Genomic DNA, 26,790 nt, shown 5'->3' with positions numbered 1-26,790 from the left:
TTTGTGGGTCTTGACACAATGCCGTGCGCTGCTGCCTTTGCCGAGTGTGAGTGGTGCCGGATGGCTGACTGTTCTGGGTGTATGGCGACAAGAGACTGGCCAGGAACCATGAGCCTGGAACTCAGATATTCCAGCCACCATGTCTCGCCGGCTCAGCAAATCTCCAAAGTCCAGCATCTCTGGCTGCCTTCTGCACCACCCCGACTTCTTCATGGGTAACCGGTCGATTGATTTCCGCATATCTCTTGCTCGAGGCGTCCGACTTCGAGCCTCTTTTCTCCTTGCCGACATGAGCCGTGGGAAAATACTGCTCCATGATATTCACAAAGACATCTTTCCCTAGAGCCTCGGCCAACCAGTTCATGATCTGTATTCCCTCTTGTTCTTTTCCCGGCATGACAAGATGGCGGACCAGGACTCCTTTCTTCGCGATGCCGTCAGCCGTGAAGCACAGATCACCCACCTGCCGATACATCTCTCGAATGCTTTCTCTTGCCGTGTCTGCATATCCGTCGGCTTTTAAAAGCCGCTTGCTCGTCTCATTGTTCCAGACCTTGAAGTCTGGTAAATAGATGTCGACTAAGCCGTCCATCAACTTGAGACTTTCTAAGCTGTCAAATGCGCTAGTGTTGTACACGATGGGTATATTGAGGCCTATCTCCCGGGCAGTCAGGATAGCCAGTGCGACTTGGGGCACGACATGCTCAGGCGTCACCACGTTGATATTATGCACATTTCCCACCTCCTGCAGCTTCACCATCCACTCCGCCAGCTCCTCCGGGGTCAGATCGAAGCCGATTTTCTGGTGGGCAATGTCGTGGTTCTGACAAAACACACACCTCAAGTTACAGCCACTGAAGAATATAGACCCGGATCCATTATGGCCTTGAAGGCATGGCTCTTCCCCAAAATGAGGTGCGATGGTTGATACCTTGACCGTTTCCGCCCCGATCAAGCAGTGGCCGGTAGTCTCGTAACGATTGACATTGCAGAGACGTGGACAGAGATTGCATTGACGGAGGTGGGCATAGGCCGCAGACCGTTTTTTCGCTGCCTCGGCAGAGGAGAGCAGGTGATATCGTGGGATATAGTCGTCGAGGAGGAAAGGGGGAGCCAGATGGAGCCTTCGTTTGGTGGTGTGGTGCAGAGAACCGACTTTGGAGGTGAATCGGGAAAGTATTTCTGGTTGCCTTATAGCAGATCTGGCCAAAAGTGATGTGAACATCGTGCTCCAAGAAGCTCTGGAAAGTGGTATCCCATCCTCGATCTTTTCCAGCGATTGGGATTGACTGCCTGGCGATACCTGTTGAAAGAGATGGAGAGTCTGTGAATTGATAGTCAAATGCGGGAGTGGAAGACCGCAGGACGCCACAGCCAGACGTCATCGCCTGCTTGTCAATCCACAGCGGCCACAGCCTTCTTAGTAACTCAACAACAAAGGCACACATAATCCATATGCAGCTGGAACTGTGCCTGGTGTACAGCTCCTGTGGTGCATATATTTCGTCCCTGTCCTCTTCCTCCCTCCGACGTCTTTCACAACCTCCAAGATGCGTCCCATCATCGCCATTCCCGTAACCCTCCTCCTGGTCACTCGCGCCTACACTCGGCGATCCCTCACACCGCTGGGCATCTTGACCGCAGCACTTACCGCAACGATCCACGCCCTTCATCCGTCTGCCCTCCCGTTCACTTTACTTTGCACATTTTTCCTGCTCGGCACGACGGCCACAAAAGTGAAACATGACGTAAAAGCCACGTTGACAGTGTCAAGTAGTGGAGCTTCAGGCGGAGAAGGGCCTCGCACGAGTCTGCAGGTGGTTGCGAACAGCGGGTGCGCAAGTGCGCTGTGCTTGTTGCATGTCTCGCTATTTGGAGTAGACACGAGCGAAGGCGCAGAATGTTTTGGTGGTAGCCGACAGAGCAGCAACACGTTTGCTGACCTGTTGCTGATGGGGATAATGGCCAACTATGCTGCGGTGGCTGCCGACACTCTGTCTAGCGAGCTGGGAATTCTCTCCAAATCCCAACCAGTGCTCATCACGAACCCGCTGCGAGTTGTCCCACGAGGTACCAACGGCGGGGTGACTCTTGCTGGACTCTTGGCCGGTGTGGGAGGCAGCGCTGCCATTGCTGCTACGAGTGTGGCACTCCTGCGCTTTTGTGCCGGATCGCCTTGTGACGCCCTCACTCTGTTCGCGTTATTGACAGGGCTTGGAACGATTGGCACGCTTCTCGACTCTCTCTTGGGAGCACTGCTGCAAGCCTCGGTCATCGATCGGCGGTCTGGGAAGATCGTTGAAGGACCCGGCGGCCTCAAGGTGCTTACGAGGCCCAAGACGCCCCCTGCACATGTGCAAGGGCATGGCCGAAAGTCCAGTGGTGAAGAGAGCAGCAGGTTGGTCAATTCTGGAAACGACATCTTGGATAACAACCAAATCAACCTCCTCATGGCTTCTATCATGAGTGTTTCTGGGATGATAGCAGGAGATCTTTTGTGCAGATAAAACCATGATTCAAGTTGAAGATGGAAATGATATTGCAACTTGCCACATAAATTGTGCGTTTGTGGTGGTTTTCCACCATTCAGTCCGTACACAGGCACTATTACCATATTTATCTTTCAAACGTATCCGCCTTATTCATTTTCCCAAAGGGCTCTTCACTGGAGCAACTCCAATCAATCAGATCGTCAATGTATTGCGGGTATCATGATCGTCCCAAAGTCCAAGGTCAAACAAATTCCACCATATCCCAGCCATTATTAGGCACTAGACTTTTCCATTTCCAATGTATCAAAAATCTAAAACTCCATCGTATCACGTCATATCGGGTGTTCAAATAACAAGCCATCCCAAAGACAGAACAAATAGACAGCATCGCAGACTGGCTGGTAAAGTCTTGGATAGTGCGTCGTTGGCGACATCTGCAGACTGTGTCGGAGATGTAGTCGCGGATGCGGTTTCTGACTCGGTGGTCGATTTGTGTGACGAGGTTGTTTGTGGAACAATCGTGGTCGAGTCGAGGCCGATTCCCCCGGGACCAAATGACACCGACACTCGTTCCGAACCGATGGTTGTGGTCACCTGGGGAGCGTTGGATCCAATGCGGTAAGTAGTGCCACTGATAACGGCTTCACTACCGTCGACCGAGAAAGTTAATCCTTCAGCGGTGTAGACAACAAAGGGAGAGCCAGTCGGCCCGCCAGGAGTCAACGTAGTGCTTGCCAGTCCAACGCCACCAGGGCCGAGCGATACCGACACATGTTGCGACCCAATGGTCGTAGTGAGCTGGGGAGCGTTCGACCCAATGCGATATGTGGTGCCCCCAACAATAGCCTCGGTACCAGCGATAGAGAAGGTCAGACCTTCTACAGTGTAGACAGTAAACGGCGTCGCACCACCAGGCGCCACAGTAGTGCCGGGCAATCCCACGCCAGCAGAGCCGATGGAGATCCTGGTTCCATCAACGGTGACGGTCGTAGCTGGCGCACCCTGCCCGACCCTGTACGTTGTTCCAGAGATAATCGCGACCGTTGGCCCGACGGTGAGAGTGAGACCGCCAAATGCGGTAGTAATCGTACCCGTTGGAATGGGCGTTACAATCTGCTCATGTGGAAGCTGTGATATTGTTATGGTCGTCGAAGGAGCTATAATCTTGGAGGGCTCCACAGTAAACACAGCACCAGATGCTTGCACAGTAGTGGGGACCGAATTGGGAATCGCGACGGTCTGACTCCCAATGACCACGCTAAAAGGCTGTACAATGATCGGGACACCGTTGACAGTGGTGGTCAAGGGAGCGGCTCCAGAGGCACGACTAGTCGGCGAGGCAGTCGCAAAGGGCGAGTTGAGGATAGAAGCAATGATGTTGCCCAATCGTGTAGTTGTTGGAGCTTCGACAATCAAACTTCCGCCAGTCGGAGCACTGATTGATGGGAAACTACCTCCATTGTTTGTTGCGGGAGTTATGGGTGCGTTGTTGCTGGAAGGGGAGTTTCCACCGCCACCATTGTTGACAGTGTTTTGTCCACTATCACCACTATTGCTGTCACCGTTATTGCCTCCTCCGCTGGGGGGAGGGGTGGGATTCTGCGAGGGGAAATTGAAGTTGATGTCGATAGAAGTGGTTGGCGGGGCTACCACGGGAACCGGGGTCTTCTTTGTGACGACGACAGTACTGGTATAGTCGACACTCGAGTAGACAGCCGATGAAGCTAGCGAAGCGGACACCAATGGTGGTTGAGTACTCGCAAGGGCAGGGGTTTCTCCTGGCACCACGGGCGCAGAGGATTCGGGAGCAAAAAACGGATTATTGGTAGCAAATTGAGGAATAGTCGATGGGCCTGGAATGTTCGACTCTGTTTTACTCCGGTCCTCCCCGCTGGCGGATGATGCAGGGTTATATGACGCAGCAATGGGCATGATCGTTGCTTGACAGGCAGGCAAAGGCGTGATTAAAGTCGGTGTCTCGGTCATGGACGCATTGCTGGCTGTCATCGTCACGTTGAAGCCTTCAGTGACTGTGACGTAGACCGTGGGCGGAACGGAGCCAAAGTAAGTGACTGAGCCAGTGCAAGTTGGGGATGTTGTCGAGGCATTCGTAGTACTGCCGAGATCTATACTCAGGCTCGAGTTTGTGAAAGGTCGTGTGAAAGATGGTAGTGGTGGAGGGGTTTTGAAAACGGGCGGCGCAGGTCCATTGATAGGAGTAACAATGTTGCCGGAGGAAGAAATGGTTGATGTATCAACCGATGTGGTAGCTGTTGTTTCGGGAGGGGTCGATGGACCAAAAATGGGTGGAGGACTGAGTGTAGCGACTGTCAATGAACTGGGACTCGAGCCGCGAGGGTCTTGGACTGGCGGAGGATTGACTGGAACGATTGTGCTTGTGCTGGTAACAATGGGTGGAAGGTTAGGAGGAAAGCTGAACGGGGCGGTTGTAGCAGAGCTCGGGTTCGTGTCGGCGATACTGAGAGGCGACCTAGACTCCGGTAGAGCGATTGTTGGCTCGGTAGACAAGGTCGTCTCACTGAGAACGGGATTAGATGTAGTCGGCGAAGCGATCGTGGTGACCTCTGGTCTGAGGTCTAGCTGGGGCGACGTGGTATTGGAATAAACGATGTCTCTGCGCATGAACCTGAGGGGCAGTCTCTTGTCCAAGCTCAAGGCCAAACTCAGATCCAAGTTCAGTGCACCAGAGAGCGCAACATATAGACAAACGAGCGACCACAGGGTATACATCTCGTCTTCAGAGAATAGTGTCCTTCTCTTGCGTTGGAACCCCAGATTTCAAGCGAGTGTTGGGTCCAAAATTGTATAAGAACGAACGACTGTGCGATTAAGCATTCGATGAGAGGTCCTTCAATTCCTCATGATAGCAAAAGGCGTGCGATTAGTGCTGGCAAGTTGTCCTCCTTGCGATCCACGTGTCCCAGGTCGATCGTGGACGTGGAGTGATAGCGAACGTCGGGGATTCGCAAGGCATGAAGAGATATATTCGTAGATGGTTCAGGGTCACGATAGGACGCAGGTACAAGGGCCGGTTCTCGACTCCTGTCCCCCGGCAGACGAGGAAGCAGTGACTTGTTGTGGTTCAAAACGAAGGACAGGGCCAGACGAAATGGAAGTGGACGTCTGGATTGATGTGCATAGAGTTTTGCGGTTCTGCGGAAGTAGTGGTCGGAAGAGAGGCGGAGATGGACAGACTCGACAGGGGGTGGTCAAAGTGACAGGGCTTTTCAGCCAGTCACTTACAGCCTTGAGCAGTTCGAGGGGCCCTGGTTCCCAGCATGTTCCAGGCTTTGAGAACTGGCAGACCAGGTTTTGTAAATCGCCATCTTGCGGCTTTGGCTGGCTGGAGACCCCATCAACTGTGGTGGTGGAGGACTGGTTGCCGACCAGCCGTCAGGTCAACACACGCGGTCAGTGCTGCAAGGGCACCACAAGATTGGTTGGAGCTTTGGATTGACCTGCAGCCACTGTCGCGAGATGTTAGTGGCTGTGGTGGCCATTGTGAGTCCATTGGGTGCCTATCAATGGAGACGCGAAAGCACCAAAGGGGTCACCCGCAGCTACCGTGAAGCCCGGCAAGGGGAATTTTCTTAGCTAAAAAGTCTCCTAGGTAGTACCTCCTTAAGGGCCAAGGCCCCAGGCCCCGCCAGTAGGTGCGCCGTCGACGCCATCACCATCATCTGTCCGAATGTCTTGCACGAAAGAACCGTGTCCAGGCTGCTCACTGGTTGTAACATGGCTTGTCTCCAAACCATCTTCATCTCCCTGCTTACTGTGTGCGAGGAGTTACGAGTTACAATTGTTCTCTCGGCTTTACGAGTACGAGGACTTCATCATGGTGGTTCCTATTCCGCCCGCACAATCTACCGTGCATGATGATGGTCAAACTCAAACTGTCCAGTCCCTGCACATCATCTCATCCACGCATCCCTGACTTGAGACGCGCCACGGTCCCATCAGATACTGATATACGAGAAGGATTTCCCTCTCACTCTGCTTGTACTCTTGTCTCGTCAAGATACTCTCAAAGAAGTGAGCACATGTTACACTGCTTTTAATAACCCTCCTGAGCCAGGGATCTGGTCTTCGGCGTGTGGAGACCAGAAGCAATGTGCCACATGTTCCGAGGAATTCATGTCCGGCTCCACCTGTCTGCCTTGTGGTATCAGAATCAATCATTTTCCTCGTGTTTGCGGATGCAGGTCCAGCCCAAAACGTCGCACCAGACCCTTTCGTGTGGGACACATGACATGCCCACGATGAGGCTCTCTTTCATTTCAGAAATAACACCAGGTCGCCGATGCAGTCCGCCGTTCAGACATCCCCGAGAGACAGGCTGTGTGTGACTAGATGTCTGCGACAGTCGACGTCTGTTGGGACAGTCGCGATGGCACAAACACCCAGTACCGTAGAGGGAAAGTTGCACATCCCATCTCGGATGATGCAGGGCCAAGCAAGTTTCAAGCGGGAGAATTGGGGCTCTTTCTCTTCGATCGATTCGCTCCGACATTGAGTTGAACTCTCAAGCTCGCGGGAGGCATTATTTCTGGCAAAGCCACTTCGCGCGCCTGGTGACAGACATCGCTCTTGGTAGGGGTTCCCATCAATCGCAAGTGCCGTGCAGATTTCTCGAGGTGCCAAGTCCTATCACCTTGGGCCTAACCCATCGTCTTGGGCTGCTTGTGTCGAGTTGCACCTCGCATGGGTGGGGAGACGCAGCTGTGAAATCGGAACCAGCCCATTGGCACAACGGTAGAATGTCGTTCCCATCAATCTCTCAAACGAAGAGAAACAATATCCCAAGCCTATGTCCGTGTAATTGTACTCTCGAGGAAGTGGATTGAATGCTCTCTGGGAAATTCTGACAGGAGAGGAGAGAGGGGAAAATGGTGCTGCGCATCGTGATTCGTTGTGGTGGGAGGAGCTACTGCCTAGCACCCTAGTTCCTGGTTGTCGCACATGGTTGGTTGATGCCCGGGGCTCTCCTCTCCTGCTTTAAGGCTGGTCTCAAAAAGTCACCCTTCGAGACCTTCCCCGTGGCTAGGCTTAACTCGTAGACATTGGGAGCTGCTGTTCTCTTGTCACCTGTGAATGAGACATTTTGTCCACCTCGTCGTGGTGTCGCCGACGTCCTCTCGTTTTTAGTTGCAGTCGACATCACTCTCGTTAGCAGTTCGCCTCAGTGCCAACTTGTACCACCTGGTCGGAGCCCCTCGTTTAGATCTCCGAGCACAATTGACCTGCAGACCGCGCCGCTAGACCAAGAATCAAGCTATGAAGACTTTCCGAACTATTTGAATTCCAAGCACGATGCGCTCTTCAGATTACAACCGCTTGCGGCCTTGCCCATGGTCATGTCGTCGCGATATCCTCATTATCTTCAGTCTCATACTATCACTTGGCTCTGTTGGAGCCTCAGAACCTATTCCGATTGTTGCGACAACAAGTACTGATTTCTTCGGCTACGATGGCCTGTGGTCTGCCATCAGTATACGAGTGGGATCGCCCGAACAATATCTGTCTGTATTTCCGAGCACACTGAGTCAGGAGACGTGGGTAGTAGGTCCTGCTGGCTGCGACGGCACCTCAATCTGTGAGAATAAAAGAGGAGGGTTGTTTTCGGCAAACGAGTCGTCTTCTTTCAATGCTCGAGGCTTTTTCGAGCTCAACTTCAACCCTGAGCTGGGAGGCAGCGGATATGGATATTATGGCCTGGACACTCTCTCCCTCAACGATGCGATCTCGGTCCCCGATCAAATCATCTCCGTGGTCAATGCTACAGAATATTGGGTTGGAACTTTGGGACTAGGGGTTCAACAGACCAGGTTCAACGGTTCTGAAGACATCTCACCACTCTTATCGAGTCTGATCCAGAAGCGCAATGATATCCCGAGCCGCAGTTATGGCTACACTGCAGGGGCAGCCTACCGTATGTACTCTTTGTCAGCCCTATCCCAAACGCAGTTTGCTAATGCCATTTCCAGGTCTGAAAAGTGTTCCAGCCTCGTTAACGCTTGGAGGCATTGATGCGAATCGATTCGTGCCGAATAACATGAGCTTCACGCTAAGCCAGGACTACTCACCAATTGTTGCCATCAATTCGATTTCGCTTTCATCAGGGGCCGAATCTTTACCGTCTAATTGGGATTCCAACCCCCAAACTCTTCTGGATATATCTCAAGCTGACTTGTTCACCATTGACTCGTCAACTCCATTCCTATGGCTCCCCGAACCAGCGTGCGACGCTTTCGCAAATGCGCTCAACTTGACTTACGACGACACTTTACAACTTTACCTTTTCCCAGACGATAATTCATCGTCACCCAGCGCTCTCAGTGCGTGGAATTTGACTTTCACATTCACATTGAGCAATTTGCCAGGCTCATCCGACGGGATTGAACTTACGCTACCGTACGATGCGTTCAATCTTCAGCTGACATACCCGTTTCCAAATCTGGACGCAAACTTCACCTCTCCTCCCACCAACTATTTTCCCCTACGCAAAGCAGCCAATTCCACACAATATACCATCGGTCGAGCCTTCCTTCAAGAGACCTATCTTACTGTTGACTACGAACGCAACAACTTCTCAATCTCCCAGGCCGTGTTTACATTGGATGCCGTTAGCAATGTCAACCTTCTAGCAATCTCTCGACCCGAAGGCAGCACGTGGCCAGGGCCCCCGGGAAGCGGATTGTCGACGGGCGCCAAAATAGGCATTGGGATAGGAGCTGGAATAGGAGCATTGCTTGCATTGGGAGTGGCTTTGTGGTTCTGTTTCCGGAAGAGGGATGAACCAGGAAACTCTGGCACGGAGAAGGAGAAGCGACGGTCATTCCTTAGTCGCCTACAGAAGCACCCCGACTCAAAGACCTCTGTTTCTGAATTGCTAGGTGACAAACGGCAACCAACCGAGGTTCCTGCAGATCCATCCGTTAGCCGGTTCGAACTCGCAGCCAGCACGCCAATCGAAATGCCGGCTGGCCCTGTCTCTCCGAGTTTTTTCGAGAGCAATGAAGCTCCCCGGGGATCAGCGCTTATGAGGAACGATCCCCGGAGACCGGCAGAGCTCGAACAGCAGCACTCGGCAAACAAGGCGGCTGAAGCAGCAGCTAGCGAGAGATCTGGGTCACCGGTACCCCCGTATTCACCAGCGGAGGTCAACCATCGCTTCAGCAATAGTGTCAGCCCGTATAGTGTCAGGCACAGCCGTGCGTTTGGAACTGTGTCTTCCGGGGACCAGGGTATTAGCCCAGTGGGTGCCAGCCATGATGGTCATTCGCGACAATCCAGCAATACCAATAGCAGGAGCATGTCCAGTCCAATATCACCAGAACTTACATCAAGATCCCAAGCACAACTACTGCCTGGAGGAAGTACCAGCCCGGCAACGAGCACGAGCCGTGGCAGCCTTTTGGTACCACAGCTGAACGGACGTCCTCCATCACGCTCACCCAGTTCTGGAAGCAGATTTGTCGAGGAAGGGCTGACCACCGTGACGGAAGAACGTCCCCCTGGTCCACCTGTGCGATCGAACACCCCGGCTGACAGATTCAGCTGGGAGCAGTGAAACTCGCAACAGGTGGAAGGACTGATGACCTTGTAATGACCCGAGATGCTTGTCACGATATCACTTTTATTCTACTGAGCGCGGATTATTCCAGCTGGTAAAAAGAAAAGTACTGTACAGTACTGGACAGGATACCAGTCTCACATGTACCTAGATAATATGTAAAGCCATTATTTAAGCCCTCAGTATCGAGTAGAATTTGTGCTGAAGAGTGCAAACCCAGCGTGTGGACGCAGCCAGCCCGCCCATCTCAGGCTGCGCTTGTTGCTTCTCCATCTCGACGTCACCTCCGCAACACCAAACACTTAATGGAACAAGCACCACCAGGCATTTTCTCGTCTCACCATCAGCACAATGAGTAACATGTTTTGACTGCCCTGACCGGCCCGTCTCTCCCTGACATGGATTTGTGCGTTTTGCTAGACCGGTCTTTGAGGTGAGGAGTCATGGCGCTCACCAGCTGGAAAGCTTTCCCGTTCTTCGAGGTCTCCCAGATTCCTGTTCCTGCAGACGAAGATGGTTCATATGTCTTCGACGTACGTTCTTGCCCGTCGCATAGACTTGCAGTGACCTTATGGCTGATCTCGACTCCAGAACGACGTCGTGTCACTGACGACCGGCGCGGATTCCTTGTACCTTGGTACTTCGGCCGGATCAGTTCGCATCCTTTCCCGCGCATTGAAGATTGTGCGCACCTTTCAAGCTTCGGACGCGCCCGATGCTTCAGTCACGCACCTCAGACATGTGCCCAACACTCCGTTCCTTGTGACCATTTCAGAGAACCTCTCGTCGGAACCCTCCTTGAAAGTGTGGGCGTTGGACAAGATCGAGAAAAAGACGGGGGCTCCGAGATGTCTTTGTACAATCAGTGTGCAGAATGGCAGGCGGCAATTTCCAGCGTCGGCACTGGTGGTTCTGGATGACTTGACGCAGGTGGCCGTGGGGTTTGCCAATGGATCCGTCACGGTCATTCGGGGGGACTTTATACACGATCGCGGGACCAAGCAAAGGACCGTCTTTGAATCGGAAGACCCCATCACCTGCTTGGAGGTCCGTCAAGGCGCGACAAAGGTCCTATACATTGCAAACACAGCCAAGATCTGCAGCCTGGTTATATCCGGCAAAGGCCAGGGTCAACCGGTGCGCACCGTCGACAATCGAGGTTGCAACGTTGGATGTATGACACAAGACCACGAGACCGGTGACATTGTGGTCGCGCGAGAAGATGCCATCTACTACTACGGCCCCAACGGTCGTGGGCCCAGCTATGCCTTTGAGGGCCCGAAGAAAATCGTCAAGATTTACAAGGAATATGTTGGCGTTGTGTGTCCGCCGCGCGTGGCACAGATGTCCAAGTCCAAAACATTTCGAAGGCTGGGGGGAGAGGAGATTGACGAGCTATTCAGCAGCTCGTCCTTCACACTATTAGACACCGATCTCAAATACCTTGCTCACTCGGAATCATTGCCCGCTCCGGTCAAAGAGGTCTTCGTCGAATGGAACGAACTCTTTCTGCTGACCGTGGATGGAAAGGTCCGTTTTTCAAGCTTGCTGGTTGAGTCGTTATGCTGATATTTAGAATAGCTTTATCGATATCAGGAGAAGACGCTGCAGCAGAAGCTCGAGATTCTATATCAGCGAAACCTCTATATCTACGCCATCAACTTGGCCCAAAAGTTGGGTGCCGACAAGACACAACAGAACATCATCTTCAGAAAGTATGGGGACTATCTGTACCAAAAAGGCGACTACGATACGGCGATGCAGCAGTATTTGAGAGCCATCGACAACACCGAGCCTTCACAAGTCATCCGGCGATTTCTCGACACGCAAAGAATTCACAACTTGATCGACTATCTCGAGGAACTCCATGACCACGACCGAGCAACGGCAGACCACACGACTCTGCTGCTAAACTGCTATGCAAAGCTCAAGGACACAGATAAGCTGGACGCTTTCATCCGCACTCCGGGGACGGCCAAGTTTGACGTTGAAACGGCCATTGCTATGTGTCGACAAGGCGGGTATTTTGACCAGGCAGCTTACCTTGCGACTAAACATGGTGAAAATGAATTGGTGATCGACATATTGGTGGAAGACTCAAAGAAGTACGCGGAAGCCTTACAATACATCTGGCGGCTGGAACCTGACGCAGCATATCCCGTGTTGATGAAATATGCCCGCAGTCTCCTCGAACACTGCCCTGAAGAAACGACCAAGCTGTTTGTGGAATACTACACTGGGAAATATACACCCAAGAAGGATGTCCCCGCGGTGTCCGATGTCCAGGCTCAGACAGGAGGTGGTGCATTCCAAAGTCTCTCAGCTCTCTGGAGTGTACCGTTCATGAATCGGTCTGCCAGTACTGATGCGGCGCCGGCAGCAGAGGAAAAGCCCGAGCACGACGAAGCAGGGTCCAGTGGCGATGTCGAGCCAGCTCCGACGTACACGAAACCGCGTCCGCGCAGCGCCTTTTCCTCGTTCCTTGCCCACCCCTCAGAGTTTATCACCTTCTTGGAGGCGCTGATTCTAGAGGAAAACCTCTCAAAAGAAGACAAATCGGACTTGTCGACCACTTTGTTCGAGATGTATCTCGAGGCCGCAAACACTGCAACAGGCTCGGCAGAGAAAGATAAATGGCAAGTCAAAGCAACCAGTTTAGTCGCCGACAACAAGACCGCATCATTGGATTCGTCCACGATTGACACCTCGAATGTCTTGCTCCTGTCATCACTTTCCAAATTCCCAGCTGGCACGACATTAGTACGAGAACGGGAGAATTTGTACGCCGACATATTTCGGTCGTTCACATCGGCCAAGGACACCTCTGGCGCCATATCTGCACTCAGGAAATACGGATCCAAGGATGAATCGCTCTATCCACTTGCACTTGGCTATTTCTCCTCATGCGAAGAGGTCCTCAACGCACCTGGGGTACGAGAAGAGCTCCAATCTGTGCTCCGCAAGATTGACAGGGAAAATCTCATGGCCCCGCTCCAAGTAGTGAAAGTCCTGTCGCAAGGGGGCTCAGTCACGATGGGAATGGTCAAGGGCTACCTTTCGGACAACATCTCTCGTGAGCGAAAGGAGATCCAGGCTAACCGGCGATTGATCGACTCTTACCGAACTGAAACTGCATCCAAAAAAGCAGAACTGGCGGACCTGAGTACGAAGCCGGTCGTATTCCAAGCGCGGCGGTGCTCGTCGTGTAATCGAAACCTCACTTTACCCACAGTACATTTTATGTGCAAGCACTCGTTCCATCAAGAGTGCTTGAACAAGCCGGGAATTGGCATGGATGAAAATGACAGTAAGGTGGAGTGTCCCCTTTGCAAACCTGGAAACGATACCATTCGGGCAATCCGGCGACAGCAAGTTGAAAGCACGGAGCAGCACGAATTATTCCAGGCGGCGTTGGCAAGAAGTAACAACCGATTCGGAACGGTCAGCGAGTTCTTCGGACGTGGAGTCATGGGGACGGGTCCAGCGGCAGACTGATAGTGTGATCAATATTCATGAGCCTGCAGGAATCAGACACAGCCTGGATGTTCAACGTCACCGAAGACAGGGCGACGAGCATATATAACAAATACCTGAGTGCAGAGGACTCTGATCTGCAGGAAGTGGAGCACGAGCCGGAAATATCAGCCAAGGCCACCAAGGCATTGGAGGAGGATCGAGAGTCAGAAATCGTTGCACTTTTGTGCGATCGGAAAGCTCAAATCCGACCCCTGTCTGACCGTCTGAGACCAGCTTTCAGCCGCATCAAGCGCGACCGCGGTGGGATGCGTCCAAAGCTGCTCGGTCCGATATATGTGTGAGATCAGTGGGCAAAGGGCCTCTTGTAATCAATCCATTTCTCTCGTTTAGTGGACGGTGTGCATTAGCAGAGATTGAGGTTTCTATTTGTAGGTCTTAGGGCTGGACGGAAGTGTGGGCATGCGAGACTAAGGACTGGGTAGGTGGCTGGACAAGGACAGGGCAAGCTTGTACGGCGGGGAGGGAGTTGGCGGGGAGGACGAGGCGTGAATGAGGGGTTGAGCGAGGAGAGAGTCAATTGCCTCAGTCGTAGGAGTTGGAAAGATTGAGCCCATCGACATCAATAAATATGGGCTCTCAGATTGACCAGGACAAGCACTCGACGGTGCTGAAGCGGAGAGGGATTGAATCCTTTGAGGCTCGAAATGGCAAAGATGAGTGACTGCAGCTTTTGTCATTGCAAATTTCCTGTTGGTGACTTTTATATGGTTGATGACGCGAGTGCTGGGCGAGGGGATGCCCAAATGCGAACCCCAGGCACCCCTCGCGTGCTCTACCCTTCCCATAACCCAATTACTTAGGCAGCGCTGTAGCCTTAGAGGCTAGGCTCTTAGGCTCTGGGTGCCCTCGGCGGCCTCTGAGGGGTATGAATAGGCGCAGACCCTGAGTAGAGGAGCGAGAACAAACCCTCCCGGAGGATCGTCGCACTCAAGTTTCACCACCTTTGCTTGTTTATTGTTTCTTTCCTCTAGCAGTGCTACGTCACGCCCAATCACTCTGTGGTGCTTCTATCCATCATTAGTACTCGGTACTTGGTCGCCGTCCCATCCCCCTCTCCCGCCTCTGTACTGTGGCAAAGAACAGAGAAAACACCCGAGACCGGGACGTGACCTGGCCAGGGCGTGGCGGACAGTCTCCTCTTCAGCCCTCGAAGCGCACCGAGCGAAGTGGGCGCAGTCGCAACTGCAGCTGCAGGCGTCTTTTTGCAGTCACCACCAACGGCTCCCGCAAAGCCTGAAAGGTCGGAAAGTCTGAAAGCCTGAAAGCCTGAAAGTCTGAACTTCTGAACCACCCACACAATCCACGCAATAAAGTATCCACCACTCATCACTGTACTGCATGTTTGTCCTCGCTAACACTACAACAACAATCTTAGCCATTATCCTCAAGTCCTGACACTACGTACGATATTGTCCAAGGCCCCGTGAGATTTCCCTCCGCCACCAACGGGAAACACTCTGTCTCTCTCCCTCTCTATTTTTCCGACCGCATTCTTCGCTATCGGCGTGGTCAGACAAATGCCCCTCCGGCCTCGACACGGGCTCGTGACATTGCACTTCTGTTCACTGTGAAGTCTGCAGCTGGCCATAACTCACCCACCACATCTTCCCTTACCGTCTCCCTTGACCCTCTCGTCGCCTCCGTATCACTTCTCTCACAACCATGGCGGACCCTGACCAGGCCATCGCCGAGGTCTATCGCAAGATCGAGCGAGAAAAGGCTCTTATCAATGCCGCCACTCACATGCGACAGTCTACCAACAACGCCGCAGTCCAAGCACGTGTCGACAGCAATATCCGTGATAGTAGGCGGAACATTTCATACTTGGAAGAAAAATTGGCAGAGTTACAACTCAGGCAGCGGGGTCATAATGAGGGCGTCGCTCCCCCTCCACCTGCTCACGGCGGGTCCGGGTACCAGACTCCCTCAGATTCTCGTATGCAGCAGTCACGATTTCAGCACGGCGGGGGACCGACTCCTCCTCCCAAAGACGAGCGAGGCTATTTCTCCAACGAGAGAGGCGACTATGGTGACCCTGGTCCAGGAGGATACAGCCAGGGAGGTACGGGCATGATGCCTCCTCGAGCTCCCTATGGAGACCCTCGTCCTTACAATGCTCCGGTCCCCAAAGCACGCCCGAACTTCTCGAAACTAGGTATTATTACATCCAGGTCCTCGTGAAGGAGTTTCGGGTTTACTAACACAAAATCTTCCTTCCAGACCTGATCAAGTATGACACCCCATATCTCGGTCCCAAGATCCAGCTCATGCTCTCTCAACTCGAGTTCAAACTGTCAGTCGAAAAACAGTACAAAGCAGGCATCGAGAAAATGGTGCGCCTGTACCAAGACGAAGGCGATAGAAAAAGCAGATTGGATGCCGAGGGCCGGCGCATCGAGAGTAATCAGAAAGTTCAGTTGCTCAAGCAGGCCTTGAAGCGATACATGGACTTGCACGTCGACATTGAAACGTCCGATGCTGCTGACGGTGAGTGGGCCAAGTGTTGATGCTTGTATTTCCCCGTGCAAAGCTGACTTGCATCTAGATGACAGTCTCAACGCTCCCAATATGCGAAAACCCCTGACAGGTCACCTCGAAATGCGTATTCATGCCATTAAGGATGTCGACCACGCAGCCTCGTCACGCTTTTCAAGAGGCCCCGAAACGTTCGTCATCATGAAGGTCGAGGACAACATTCGGGCCAAGACTCGGGCGACACGCACAGATAAATGGACAGAGGAAACTCATCACGTTGACATCGACAAGGCTAACGAGATTGAACTCACGGTCTATGACAAGGCGGGTGACCGACCAACTCCAATCGGATTTCTATGGATTCGTATCTCGGATATCGCGGAAGAAATGCGCCGGAAAAAGATTGAGTCGGAATTTCAACAGAATGGCTGGGTGTCTGCAGACAAAATGGCAAACGGTGGAAGCCCGGGCAAACCAGGACCTGACTTTCAATCCACACCATTTATGCCTCCGGGAGACGCTGCTGGCGCCGGCTCTGCCGCTGGTTTCGCCCAAAATTCCCAGCAGCAATTCCAACCCGTGATGATCGATTCTTGGTTTTCTCTCGAACCTGCAGGCAGGATTCATCTCTCAATGAGTTTCCAAAAGCAAACGGGCGGCAAACGGCCATTCGATATCGGCCTCAACCGACAGGGCGCTGTGCGCCAGAAGAAGGAAGAGGTGCACGAGAAACAGGGCCACAAGTTCGTCAAGCAACAGTTCTACAACGTCATGCGCTGTGCGCTTTGTGGAGATTTTCTGAAGTACTCGGCGGGCATGCAATGTGCAGACTGCAAATACACCTGTCACACCAAGTGCTATCCGAAAGTGGTCACCAAGTGCATTAGTAAGGCAAACTACGAAACGGACCCCGACGAAGAGAAGATCAACCACCGCATTCCACATCGCTTCGACAATTTCTCAAATATCGGTGCCAACTGGTGTTGCCATTGTGGTTATCTGCTGCCTCTAGGAAGACGCAACGCGAAAAAGTGTTCGGAATGTGGCCTGACTTGTCATGCCCAGTGTCAGCATTTGGTTCCGGACTTTTGTGGCATGTCAATGATCGTCGCCAATGAAATCTTGGAGACTATTCAGAGAACGAAACATCACAATAAGTCCTCGTCCGTGAGCTCTGGAATGAGCAATCGAACACTGAGACCCAATTCCGCAGCCAGACCGGGTCCCACGTCTCCCACACAGAGCTTCATCTCGGATAGCACGACCCTAACACCGCAGATATCGAACCAATCGTATGATCAGCATCAAGAACAGCCGAAGCCCTCTGCTGCTGCTATGAGCGCTGCACAAAACATGATGTACAACCAACCCCAAGCTAGCCAGTCACAGCCATTCCAACAACAGCAGCAGCAAAGACCATTGCAGCAAAAGGCCGTATCTACCGCGGCAGTGCAAGCAGCCGCCGCCGCCACGAATCGGCCGCCATCTCAACAATACAACCAATCGTTCAATGATTACAGTCCTCAAAAAGTACCTGCAGATCGTTACGCCAACGCTCGACCCCCTGCACCAGAACAGCCACACGCTTCTTACGATCCTCGAGCCTATCAAGGATATGTCCAACCGGCGCAACAACAGGCGCCTCAGCATCAAGCACCACAGCAAGCAATCATCCAATCTCAAAGACCTCAACCTCAAGCAGCGGCAGCAGCGGCAAGCTATGCACCCGCCCCCATTAAACCGGCGCCATCGTCACAACAACAAGTAGCCACGCCTCCCTCTGGGCGCGGATCGGGACCGAGAATTGGCCTTGATCACTTCAATTTCCTCGCAGTACTAGGAAAGGGCAACTTTGGAAAGGTCATGCTTGCAGAGGCTAAGAGCTCAAAGAAACTGTACGCCATCAAAGTCTTGAAGAAGGAATTTATCATTGAGAACGACGAAGTCGAGTCAACTAAATCCGAAAAGCGAGTTTTCCTGATCGCCAACAAAGAGAGACACCCATTCTTACTCAACTTGCATGCTTGCTTCCAGACCGAGACTCGAGTGTATTTTGTGATGGAGTATATTTCGGGCGGTGATCTGATGTTGCACATTCAGCGTGGACAATTCGGCCTTAAGCGTGCTCAGTTCTACGCCGCCGAAGTGTGTTTGGCTCTCAAATACTTCCACGAAAATGGTGTCATATACCGAGATCTGAAATTGGACAACATCCTCCTCACCCTGGACGGTCACATCAAGATCGCTGATTATGGTCTTTGCAAGGAGGACATGTGGTATGGATCGACGACTTCCACATTCTGTGGTACGCCAGAGTTCATGGCTCCTGAAATCCTTTTGGACAAGAAATACGGCCGTGCGGTTGATTGGTGGGCCTTTGGTGTGCTCATCTACCAGATGTTGCTGCAGCAATCTCCGTTCCGTGGGGAGGACGAGGACGAAATCTACGACGCGATCCTTGCGGACGAACCCCTATATCCCATCCACATGCCGCGTGACAGTGTTTCGATCCTACAGAAACTATTGACAAGGGAACCCGAATTACGGCTAGGCAGCGGACCCGGAGACGCGGAAGAAATCATGAACCACGCCTTCTTCAAGGGCATCAACTGGGACGACATCTATCACAAACGGGTTCCCACACCGTTCAAACCGACCATTAAGAACGAGAAGGATACAAGCAATTTCGACCAGGAGTTCACGAGTGTGACGCCGGTGCTCACACCAGTACAAAGTGGTAAGTTTTGGTTCAGTGTCCTTCTGGGTTCGCAGACAGCTGACATTATGTGTTTCCAGTGCTTTCGCCTGCCCACCAGGAGGAATTCCGTGGGTTCTCGTATACCGCCGATTTCATCTAGGAGAAGGAAACAGAAGGAGGAACAAATCCCCTCGATGGCAGTGAGGTTGATCCTAGCACCGAAATTCAATGTTTCGAGGAAACAGTTGATGGCGAGCTTGGCGATCCGCAAGATACGGGAGAAGGTCCAGTTTTGCGGCTTCGTTCAGTCACCTCCAAACCCCCAGCGATTGAAGCACCACGGGAATGGGAAGCAATGCAGTCTGGCGCGGTCGACCCAAATTACTGGCAATCGTAATGCATGCCAGTCGACGAGAAAGTAAGCATTGCTAGCACATCCGCTTCGGCGTCTCTAAGAGGAGCCGTGGTCATCACCAAGGTGTCAGAGCCACGCTCTAGGACCAAGAAAAGTACGGAATGGACTTGCATCTATATCGGGATCCAGGTCACCCATAAGCTGATGGCCCTCTGGAAGCTCTTCAGGTGGGAAAAGGACATGACGCGTGATGAGTTGGCATGAAAGTTGGCATGAGTTGGACTGAGCGTCTAGTAAAGTGGTTGGAATGAAGTGGCTGTGGAACGAGAAACGAAACATGACGGAATGGAATACGCGAACCAAAATTGGAATCGAAGCTTTGGATGACAGGCAGACGAAAACTCCAGACGGGCAATGACTGGGCAGACTTAGAGAGAAGAAAAGGGAGCAAGGCCAGACCAGACAGAAAGAGAATCGAATCGTATCACTTCAACGCAGGATCAAGGATTTGCTCCATGGGTTTGTCCTGTCATCTGCGACGTTCAACATTTGCTTGATCATGGCACCGTCAGGAGGTCTTATATACGCCATGCCTGATACCTCGATTGCGATTGCCTTGACCTTTTGCACAAGCCCAATAGACCATCGACAATAGACTATAGACCAGAGGACCAGAGGACACGACAAATAATCCCTTGGGGAGAGAGAATGAGAGAGAGAGAGAGAGAGAGAGAGAGAGATTGACAGACAGACAGACAGGTCCATCCATCCATTCAAGCCTCTCCCACCTTTAGAGTTGCGTGGAGAACGCCCGTGGCATCTTTCCTCTCCAAAGACTTTTTGACCGGGTGGGGGTCGTTGAAGATTTCGTTGATTTCTTCGAGTGTGCGGCCCTATAGGATTTCATGGTTGGTTAGTTATACCGCGTTGTTTTGATCCTGGTCTGTTCTGGCCGGGAGGGAGAGTGGGCAGGGTGGGGAGGACATGGCAAAGCTGAGAGATGACAGGAGAGAGAGAGAGAGCGGTGATTTGAGAAGTTTGGGGGGAATGAAGAAGAAGAAGAAGAAGAAATAGAAATAGACGGACGGCTAGGATAGGATAGGATAGTAATGTGTAGGCGAATGGTACGTACCTTTGTTTCAGGGAAGAAGAGATACGTGACCAGCACCTCGAAGCAGTCCCAAAAGACAAACACCAGGTAGTAGTAGTAGCCGATGTTGGAGATGGCGACACCCGTCGTGTACTGGCCGACGACGCCGGCGACCGAGGCGACGATCTGGCCGAGCGCGTTGCCCTTGGCGCGGGTCTCGGTGGTCAAACACTCGGAAATGTAAAAGGGCTGGAGAGGCGTGAGGCAGAACGAAAAGACCACGCTGAACAGGTAGATGAAGAAGATGCCCGCGTGGCCCGCCGCAGCGCCGCCGGACGTGACTGAGACCTTGGTCAAGCCCGTCACCACGGCCAGGCACAGCGCGCAGCCGGTGAAGCCTCCCAGCAGCAACGGTCGGCGGCCCACGCGGTCGCTCAGCAACGACCCCAGAATCGCGGCGATCCACGACACCACGGGGTTCAGAGCGTTGAGGAGCAGCTGCGTGTGCGGGTTGGTGATGCCTGTCTGCTCCACGATGACGGGGAAGTAGTACGACACCAGCGCGTTGCCGGAATACTGGCCAAACCAGGCAAACCCAACCACACAGATCAAGCGTCTTCGAGCTGCGGCCGTCATGAACAGGTCGCGGTAGTCCCACCAGCGCTTGTCGGAACCGTCTGAGGAAATCTGGGCGCGCATCTCTGCGAGCTGGAGGCGGACAAACGGGCTCAACCTGGAACCTTCACCGTGGTATGTGGCCAGGACGGCCTCGGCTTCCGAGTAGCGATCTTGCGCCATGAGCCAGCGTGGCGACTCGGGACAGAAGAAGACTCCCAGGACAATGTATCCGGAGCTGACCATCTGCAGCCATACCGGAAGGCGAAATGAAATGGTGCCGGACATGTACGCGGTGCCGTAGGTCACCCAGGAGGCAAGGATACTGCCGACAAAGTAGTTTGTCTCGAGGAAGGCCGAAAGAGGACCCCGCCAGTGAGGGTGAGCCATCTCGCTAACATAGGTGATGCCCGCCACGTTCAAAAACCCCTGGCCAAACCCGACAAAGAATCGGCCGGCCAAAAACATGGCCTTGGACGTCGCGGGAGCCTGGATACAAGTGCTGAAGATGACCAAGGCGGCGCCGGCAAACATCCCCCATCGTCGACCGAAGGTATCATTGAGCGGACCGCTGATTGGCAGAGCTGCAATGGCCCCGATGTTGTAGATCGCAAAGACCAGGCCAGTAGAAGAGCTTGCGGATTTTCTGAAGAGGGGCACATCAGTACAAGATCTAGACAGGGCACATCCAAGAGCCTGTAGTGGAAGGCGCGACAACACGAGTATCGACCATGAAATAAGATAGCCCGAGTACTCACAATCCGTAATAATCGAGATACTGGGGCATCGCATTGATGGCACCCATCAGCGAACCATCATAGCCCTGTAGGATGATACAGAAGTAGCCAATGGACAGTATGAGGTACAGCTTGAACATGGCAGGGGTGGTTGCACTGGGCTTGACATCCTGAATGTCGTTGGCAAGGTCGAGGACGTCGTGCTTGTGTATGATCTCCGAGTCGCCTTTGACGACTTCCACCATGTGCTCCTCAGGAGCGCCCATCTTTGTCGACGACATATCGAAACCAAGAGGGACTTTGGACTGAGTGCTTGAATGGGGACAGTAAGGTTTTGTCAGTGCCAGAACCCCGTATGGTGGTTGAGAATGAAGATCGCGGGGTGAAGTCGCTCTCTTTTGTACTCGTTCCTGCGACGACGTTCCAGACTATATGCATGATGCATTCTCCAGCTTCTCTCCAGATCCAGACTCTCCCATGTGGGGAAACCCCGTCCGTATGTAGCCTTGCATCGTTTCTGGGAAATCGAGGTCGCAGCTCGAGAACAATTCGCTGTTCTTTTCTGCCGACGTTTCTCTTAGGGCGCTCGCCAGTTTGCTTTCGTGGGAGACCCTCCAATCAGGGCAAAGCCGCCCGAAAACCGCCAAAGGCGCATGGTAAACCGCCGCTAGGATTCCCCGACTGGAAAGCCGACAGGAGATCAGAAGACTTTCTCCTTGGTTGTATTGCCCCACCGTAAGACGGTCCGACGAATGGTTCTTGCAGCGGCACTTGTGGCGAAGGGTTGTCTCCGTGCTCGGATGGGTTACGGTAGCATGGTAATAGTAAGAGGTTCGTTGCGCGTTCTGGGGATGCAGTGGATGCTCAATTCAAGCTTGTGGTGGCGGAGAGCCGCCAAGATACACTAGTCCTCTTTAGCGCAGGATAAAGCGGCCCCGGCTAAACTCCAACTTGGTTAGCTCTAATCATGCCATTTTAACCATATCATTTCGATGCTTTCTTTCAACGTCCTTGAATCCTCCTGTGGTGCTGATGGCGCATTTTCATCTGGGTGTGGCAAACGTAGTCGGTCTCCATCATGTTAGTCTTCGTTCAATCATCGCGAATGAGCCGACTTCAGCATGCGACGTTCGACTAGCCGTCCTTTGAAGGCAATCCACTACCATCTGAAGAGAGTCAGTCTACTTCGACATTACGGTGGGACGACTAGATGGCGCCACGAGCGACACATTTATCATGCGATCGCTTCTGTACGAGTACAGTTGACTAATCTAGTTTTTCGTTCCCGCTACTTTGCCCACCTCTCCAGGAGATTCATGCCAGAGAATCGGGTCTGTCCCACAAGCATATTGATTCCTTGACAAGAGAGTCGCTCCCATCATTTCAACGTCAGAATGAACCCAAAACTGGTTGCAGCAGGTTTAACCATGTGCTTCTCCCGCGTTGCCGGGCCACAGGCACCCGTCCCTAGACCGCTGACTGCCGCGTCTAAGCGGAGCAAAGTCACATCTTCCTCAACGAGGTCACAAGGATGGGCGGCTTTCTCGAGCATGTCGGCAGAGTGCCGCGTCGCTGTAAAGTTGAATGGTGGCTGGGGTGCCAACCGGACTTTATTTCTCGGGTTCTGTGCGGTGTCGACGGATTCGAAGGGATATGGCTCGTCAATCCCGCTCACCCTCACTACCGGACCTGTTCCCGAGACGGTCAGCTCTAGCCAGCGAGTGTCCATGCGATTTCCATTCTCCTGGGGGACATCGTATCGAGTCTGTAGTTGAGAAATGTCATCGACATCCCAAATGCCGAGGCGCTGGCTGCTTTTCTTGTCTGGATATGACTCGCCGGGACCACGACCAAACCACTTTACGTGGGTGATGGCTTTTGTCATCGCAACATCCACCCCCATTCGAGGGCAATGTTGAGGAGCATTACCAACCGGCTTCTCCAAGTGCACGAAGACTGACATTGCGGAGCCGTCCGGCTGAATCTGGTATGTGGTGACTGCGTGCCAGCCCCAGCCCAAGGAGGGAGGAGCAATGTATGTCTCCGTTCTCAAGGTCAGGCCGTGGGCTCGGGTCTTCTGGTCGAGAACCATGGAGCGAAGTTGGGAGTTGATCTTGTCTACACCAAAAGAGCGCCAGTGGGGAAGTGCTCTGGGCCTGTCGTTGTCCGTCGGAGGTCGCCAGAAACCGGGGATCAGAGCGTCCTTGGGGTGTGAGGACTCTGGTATTACTGCTCCAGAAGGAGTGGTCCATGATTTAAGCAGACCACGGACTCGACTGAAAGTGAATGTGGACTTTGCTGTGGAGATGGTCAGGGAAGAATTGGTAGAGTAAATTGTCGGGATGGACGGCCCTGAGCGTATAGAGATTGGAAGACGGCATCCGGGACAGAGTTGGTGCTGGAACCACGCAACTTCATACCCCTTCTGCGCCCAGGTCGTATCATCCCTCAGTTGAAAGTTCACAGTGAGTATCACCTCGAACTCAGCCTTTTGCTCAAACACGGCATCAGGAAGGCTAACAGCCCCTTTTGCACCGGGCGTAATGGGGGGAAGCTCCAGTTTTCCAGCCAGGATTATCTCTGCACTGAGAGTCATTGTCAGCAATGTTGGACCTATGAGGAGCCTTGGACAAGGGGCGATGACTCACCTTTCACCGAATCGCTCGACTTTGAATGTCGCCTCCAAATACCCAAGGTCGACAAAGTTGTAGTTATTCTCAACGACCAAGTTTCGACCCTCCAGACGAACAGAGACTGGCTGAAAAACTTTCTTCAATTCTATGAGTCCAGGTGTGGGCTCATGTTCGCTGTTGCAGAGCCCATCCATGACAAATGTCCCGTCATTGACCTTTTGCCCAAAGTCTCCGCCGTGGGCATGGAACGATTTGCCGTCCGGACGAACCTGAGAGAGGCCGTGGTTCGCCCACTCCCAGACGAAGCCGCCCTGGATGCGCGGGTGCGAGCGAAAGACATCTTCGTAGTCCTCAAGCAGACCGGGACCGTTTCCCATGGCGTGTGCGTACTCGCACATGATGACCGGCTTTGTGAAGGTGCCGTCCGCGGCGACGTCCCGGGTCGAGGCCCTCTCTACAAGGGCATCCACCTCCGCGTACATGAATGAGTAGATGTCCGTGGTGCCCATGCCGGTGTCGCCCTCGTAGTGGACCAAGCGGCTCGGGTCAAGGCGCTTGCAGACCTCGTACATTGCGACGTGGTTCTGCCCGCAGAAGGCCTCGTTGCCGAGCGACCAGACGATGACGCTGGCGTGGTTCTTGTCCCGGTGCACCATCTGCACGGCTCGATCGACATAGGCGGCTTTCCACTTCGGATTGTCCGACAAGTACTTTCTCGCCTGCTGGGATACCGTACCTATCCATCGCTCGTAAGAAGCTTCTCCGCCGTCCCAGTCCGCCGTGTTGGTCGCCACGACCTCGGAGAACCCGTGACATTCGAGATCCGCCTCGTCCATGACCCACAGCCCAATCTCGTCGGCGAGGGCATAGAGGCCAGGGTGGGATGGGTAGTGCGAGCAACGCACGGCGTTGATGTTGTGTTTCTTCATCAGCTCTAGGTCGTGACGGACGAATTCCAGTGGTACGGCACGTCCGAGCCGGGGATGGTGGTCGTGCCGGTTCACGCCACGGAATCGAAGGGACTTTCCGTTGACCGTGAGCAAGCCATTCTTGAGCTCGACTTTTCGGAAGCCGGTCGTGTGTTGTACGCTGTCAAAATTGCTGCCATCCATCAGTGTAATTTCGACATCGTACAAATACGGAGTCTCCGCGGTCCACTTGTTGGGACTGTCCATTCGTATCTCAAGGTCGACTTTCGGAGTATTTGCCCCAAATTCAGTTTCTGCATTGGCTATGGCCTTGCCCCCACGATCAGGCCTTTCGCGCAGGACCACTACCATATGCCCGCCTTTGGGGCAGTGGACGTCAGTCGTGACGCGAAGAACACCATGCTCATAGGCAGAATCGAGGTCGCCACGGATGAAAAAGTCGTCAATTCGGCATGTCGTCGGAAATGCTATGAGGTGGACGTCCCGGAAAATGCCTGCATCTCATTAATCTAGCTTTCCCCTTTTGTGTGCCCAGGACATTGTTCATACCAGAGAGCCACCACTGGTCCTGATCTTCGATGTAGGAGCCGTCTGACCACTGATAAACGCGGATCAACAGCTTGTTGGGTTTGTCGCGTTTCACCGCGGTCGTGATGTCAAATTCGACCGGGTTCCGACTGCCTTGGGCGTAGCCAATGAGGTCGCCATTAAGCCAGACGTGATAGGCACTGTCGACGCCGTCGAAGCGTAGTCGCAATTGAGCACTACAGTCCCATCCGGGTGGCACTGAAAAAGTCCGTCGATACGTGCCTGTGGGGTTCTCGTCCGGGAGATATGGCGGACAAGCTGGGAATGGGTAGACGATGTTGGTATACTGAGGTTGACCGTGGCCTTGAAGCTGCCAATGACCTGGCACCTGTATGGTAGTCCACGAGTTGTCTTGTTGACTGAAATCATCGGCTTCAAGGGGACTGCTGGCGTAACAAAAGTCCCAGACACCATTGAGTGACAGGGAGGTCTTTGGGATCCAGTAGGACCGCGGCGGCAAAGTATTTCGGCGGAAGACCGCCTCGTTGGCATAGTCTGGCCTGCATTGTTCTGTCTGCTGCGCGGTCGATGGCCCTCCGAGCCCTAGACCGTCGATTGATTCAAGCATGTCTGTGTCACAAGGAATCTGTCTGGCCGCAGACACAAGAAGAATGTCTGCGCCGGCAGAGGCAAGGAGTTTTATTTAGGGGAGACAGCGAGGGTGAAATGATTTTCGCACACGCCGCTGGCCACTGGCCAGGTGCGAGAGGCAGATCATACCGCAGGATGTCAGAGAACCAATTCGTTGTGACCGGAATGGACGAGGTCAGAGGCGAACGGAGAGGGAGGGGCCTACTGCCGGGGAAGCATTGAGGGACGGTGTGAGTGCCCCCACAGGAGGTGGTTGCATGTTGGTGTGAACAAATGAAAATCGCTGGTAGTCCGCGTCAAAAGCCGACCTGCGGTAATAATGAGTGACCAACCGGAGCAGATTTTTCTCCGCCAGAATTTCCGCCCTCGATCAAGTTAGTTTCCAACCCCGCAAATTACTATAGCAGCCAGATCAGCAACCGTTTTCTGCTAGTACCCTCTTGCTGCCCCAACAGC

The 26,790-nt window shown here is 53.2% G+C and overlaps 9 protein-coding genes across 9 annotated transcripts; 5 read left to right on the top strand and 4 right to left on the bottom strand.

Annotated features, from left to right (window-relative positions):
- Positions 1-121: 121 nt before the first annotated feature.
- On the bottom strand, positions 122-1,225 carry Z517_05061 (uncharacterized protein; the record flags this gene model as incomplete). Its single annotated transcript, XM_013430388.1, has 1 exon — positions 122-1,225. The coding sequence occupies one exon, from the start codon at positions 1,223-1,225 to the stop codon at positions 122-124; it is 1,104 nt and encodes a 367-aa protein (XP_013285842.1).
- Positions 1,226-1,550: 325 nt separating this feature from the next.
- Positions 1,551-2,507, top strand: Z517_05060 (uncharacterized protein; the record flags this gene model as incomplete). The annotated part of the gene is made up of 1 exon (XM_013430387.1): positions 1,551-2,507. One exon carries the CDS (start codon positions 1,551-1,553, stop codon positions 2,505-2,507), a length of 957 nt encoding a protein of 318 aa, XP_013285841.1.
- Positions 2,508-2,837: 330 nt separating this feature from the next.
- On the bottom strand, positions 2,838-5,243 carry Z517_05059 (uncharacterized protein; the record flags this gene model as incomplete). Its single annotated transcript, XM_013430386.1, has 1 exon — positions 2,838-5,243. The coding sequence occupies one exon, from the start codon at positions 5,241-5,243 to the stop codon at positions 2,838-2,840; it is 2,406 nt and encodes an 801-aa protein (XP_013285840.1).
- Positions 5,244-7,823: 2,580 nt separating this feature from the next.
- On the top strand, positions 7,824-10,083 carry Z517_05058 (uncharacterized protein; the record flags this gene model as incomplete). The annotated part of the gene is made up of 2 exons (XM_013430385.1): positions 7,824-8,442; positions 8,498-10,083. 2 exons carry the CDS (start codon positions 7,824-7,826, stop codon positions 10,081-10,083), a joined length of 2,205 nt encoding a protein of 734 aa, XP_013285839.1.
- A 446-nt stretch (positions 10,084-10,529) lies between these two features.
- Positions 10,530-13,581, top strand: Z517_05057 (uncharacterized protein; the record flags this gene model as incomplete). The annotated part of the gene is made up of 3 exons (XM_013430384.1): positions 10,530-10,619; positions 10,678-11,616; positions 11,668-13,581. 3 exons carry the CDS (start codon positions 10,530-10,532, stop codon positions 13,579-13,581), a joined length of 2,943 nt encoding a protein of 980 aa, XP_013285838.1.
- A 17-nt stretch (positions 13,582-13,598) lies between these two features.
- Z517_05056 (uncharacterized protein) lies at positions 13,599-13,904 on the top strand (the record flags this gene model as incomplete). The annotated part of the gene is made up of 1 exon (XM_013430383.1): positions 13,599-13,904. One exon carries the CDS (start codon positions 13,599-13,601, stop codon positions 13,902-13,904), a length of 306 nt encoding a protein of 101 aa, XP_013285837.1.
- Positions 13,905-15,285: 1,381 nt separating this feature from the next.
- Z517_05055 (protein kinase C-like) lies at positions 15,286-18,956 on the top strand (the record flags this gene model as incomplete). The annotated part of the gene is made up of 4 exons (XM_013430382.1): positions 15,286-15,778; positions 15,844-16,110; positions 16,169-18,835; positions 18,895-18,956. 4 exons carry the CDS (start codon positions 15,286-15,288, stop codon positions 18,954-18,956), a joined length of 3,489 nt encoding a protein of 1,162 aa, XP_013285836.1.
- Positions 18,957-19,924: 968 nt separating this feature from the next.
- Z517_05054 (uncharacterized protein) lies at positions 19,925-21,859 on the bottom strand (the record flags this gene model as incomplete). Its single annotated transcript, XM_013430381.1, has 3 exons — positions 19,925-20,044; positions 20,284-21,502; positions 21,615-21,859. The coding sequence occupies 3 exons, from the start codon at positions 21,857-21,859 to the stop codon at positions 19,925-19,927; spliced, it is 1,584 nt and encodes a 527-aa protein (XP_013285835.1).
- A 1,112-nt stretch (positions 21,860-22,971) lies between these two features.
- Z517_05053 (uncharacterized protein) lies at positions 22,972-26,311 on the bottom strand (the record flags this gene model as incomplete). Its single annotated transcript, XM_013430380.1, has 3 exons — positions 22,972-24,178; positions 24,242-25,649; positions 25,705-26,311. 3 exons carry the CDS (start codon positions 26,309-26,311, stop codon positions 22,972-22,974), a joined length of 3,222 nt encoding a protein of 1,073 aa, XP_013285834.1.
- Positions 26,312-26,790: the final 479 nt, after the last annotated feature.

This window comes from Fonsecaea pedrosoi (assembly GCF_000835455.1).
Source record: "Fonsecaea pedrosoi CBS 271.37 unplaced genomic scaffold supercont1.3, whole genome shotgun sequence".
Lineage (NCBI taxonomy): Eukaryota > Fungi > Ascomycota > Eurotiomycetes > Chaetothyriales > Herpotrichiellaceae > Fonsecaea > Fonsecaea pedrosoi.
Note: the sequence above shows the minus strand (reverse complement) of the source record. Positions and strands in the feature narration are given on the sequence as shown.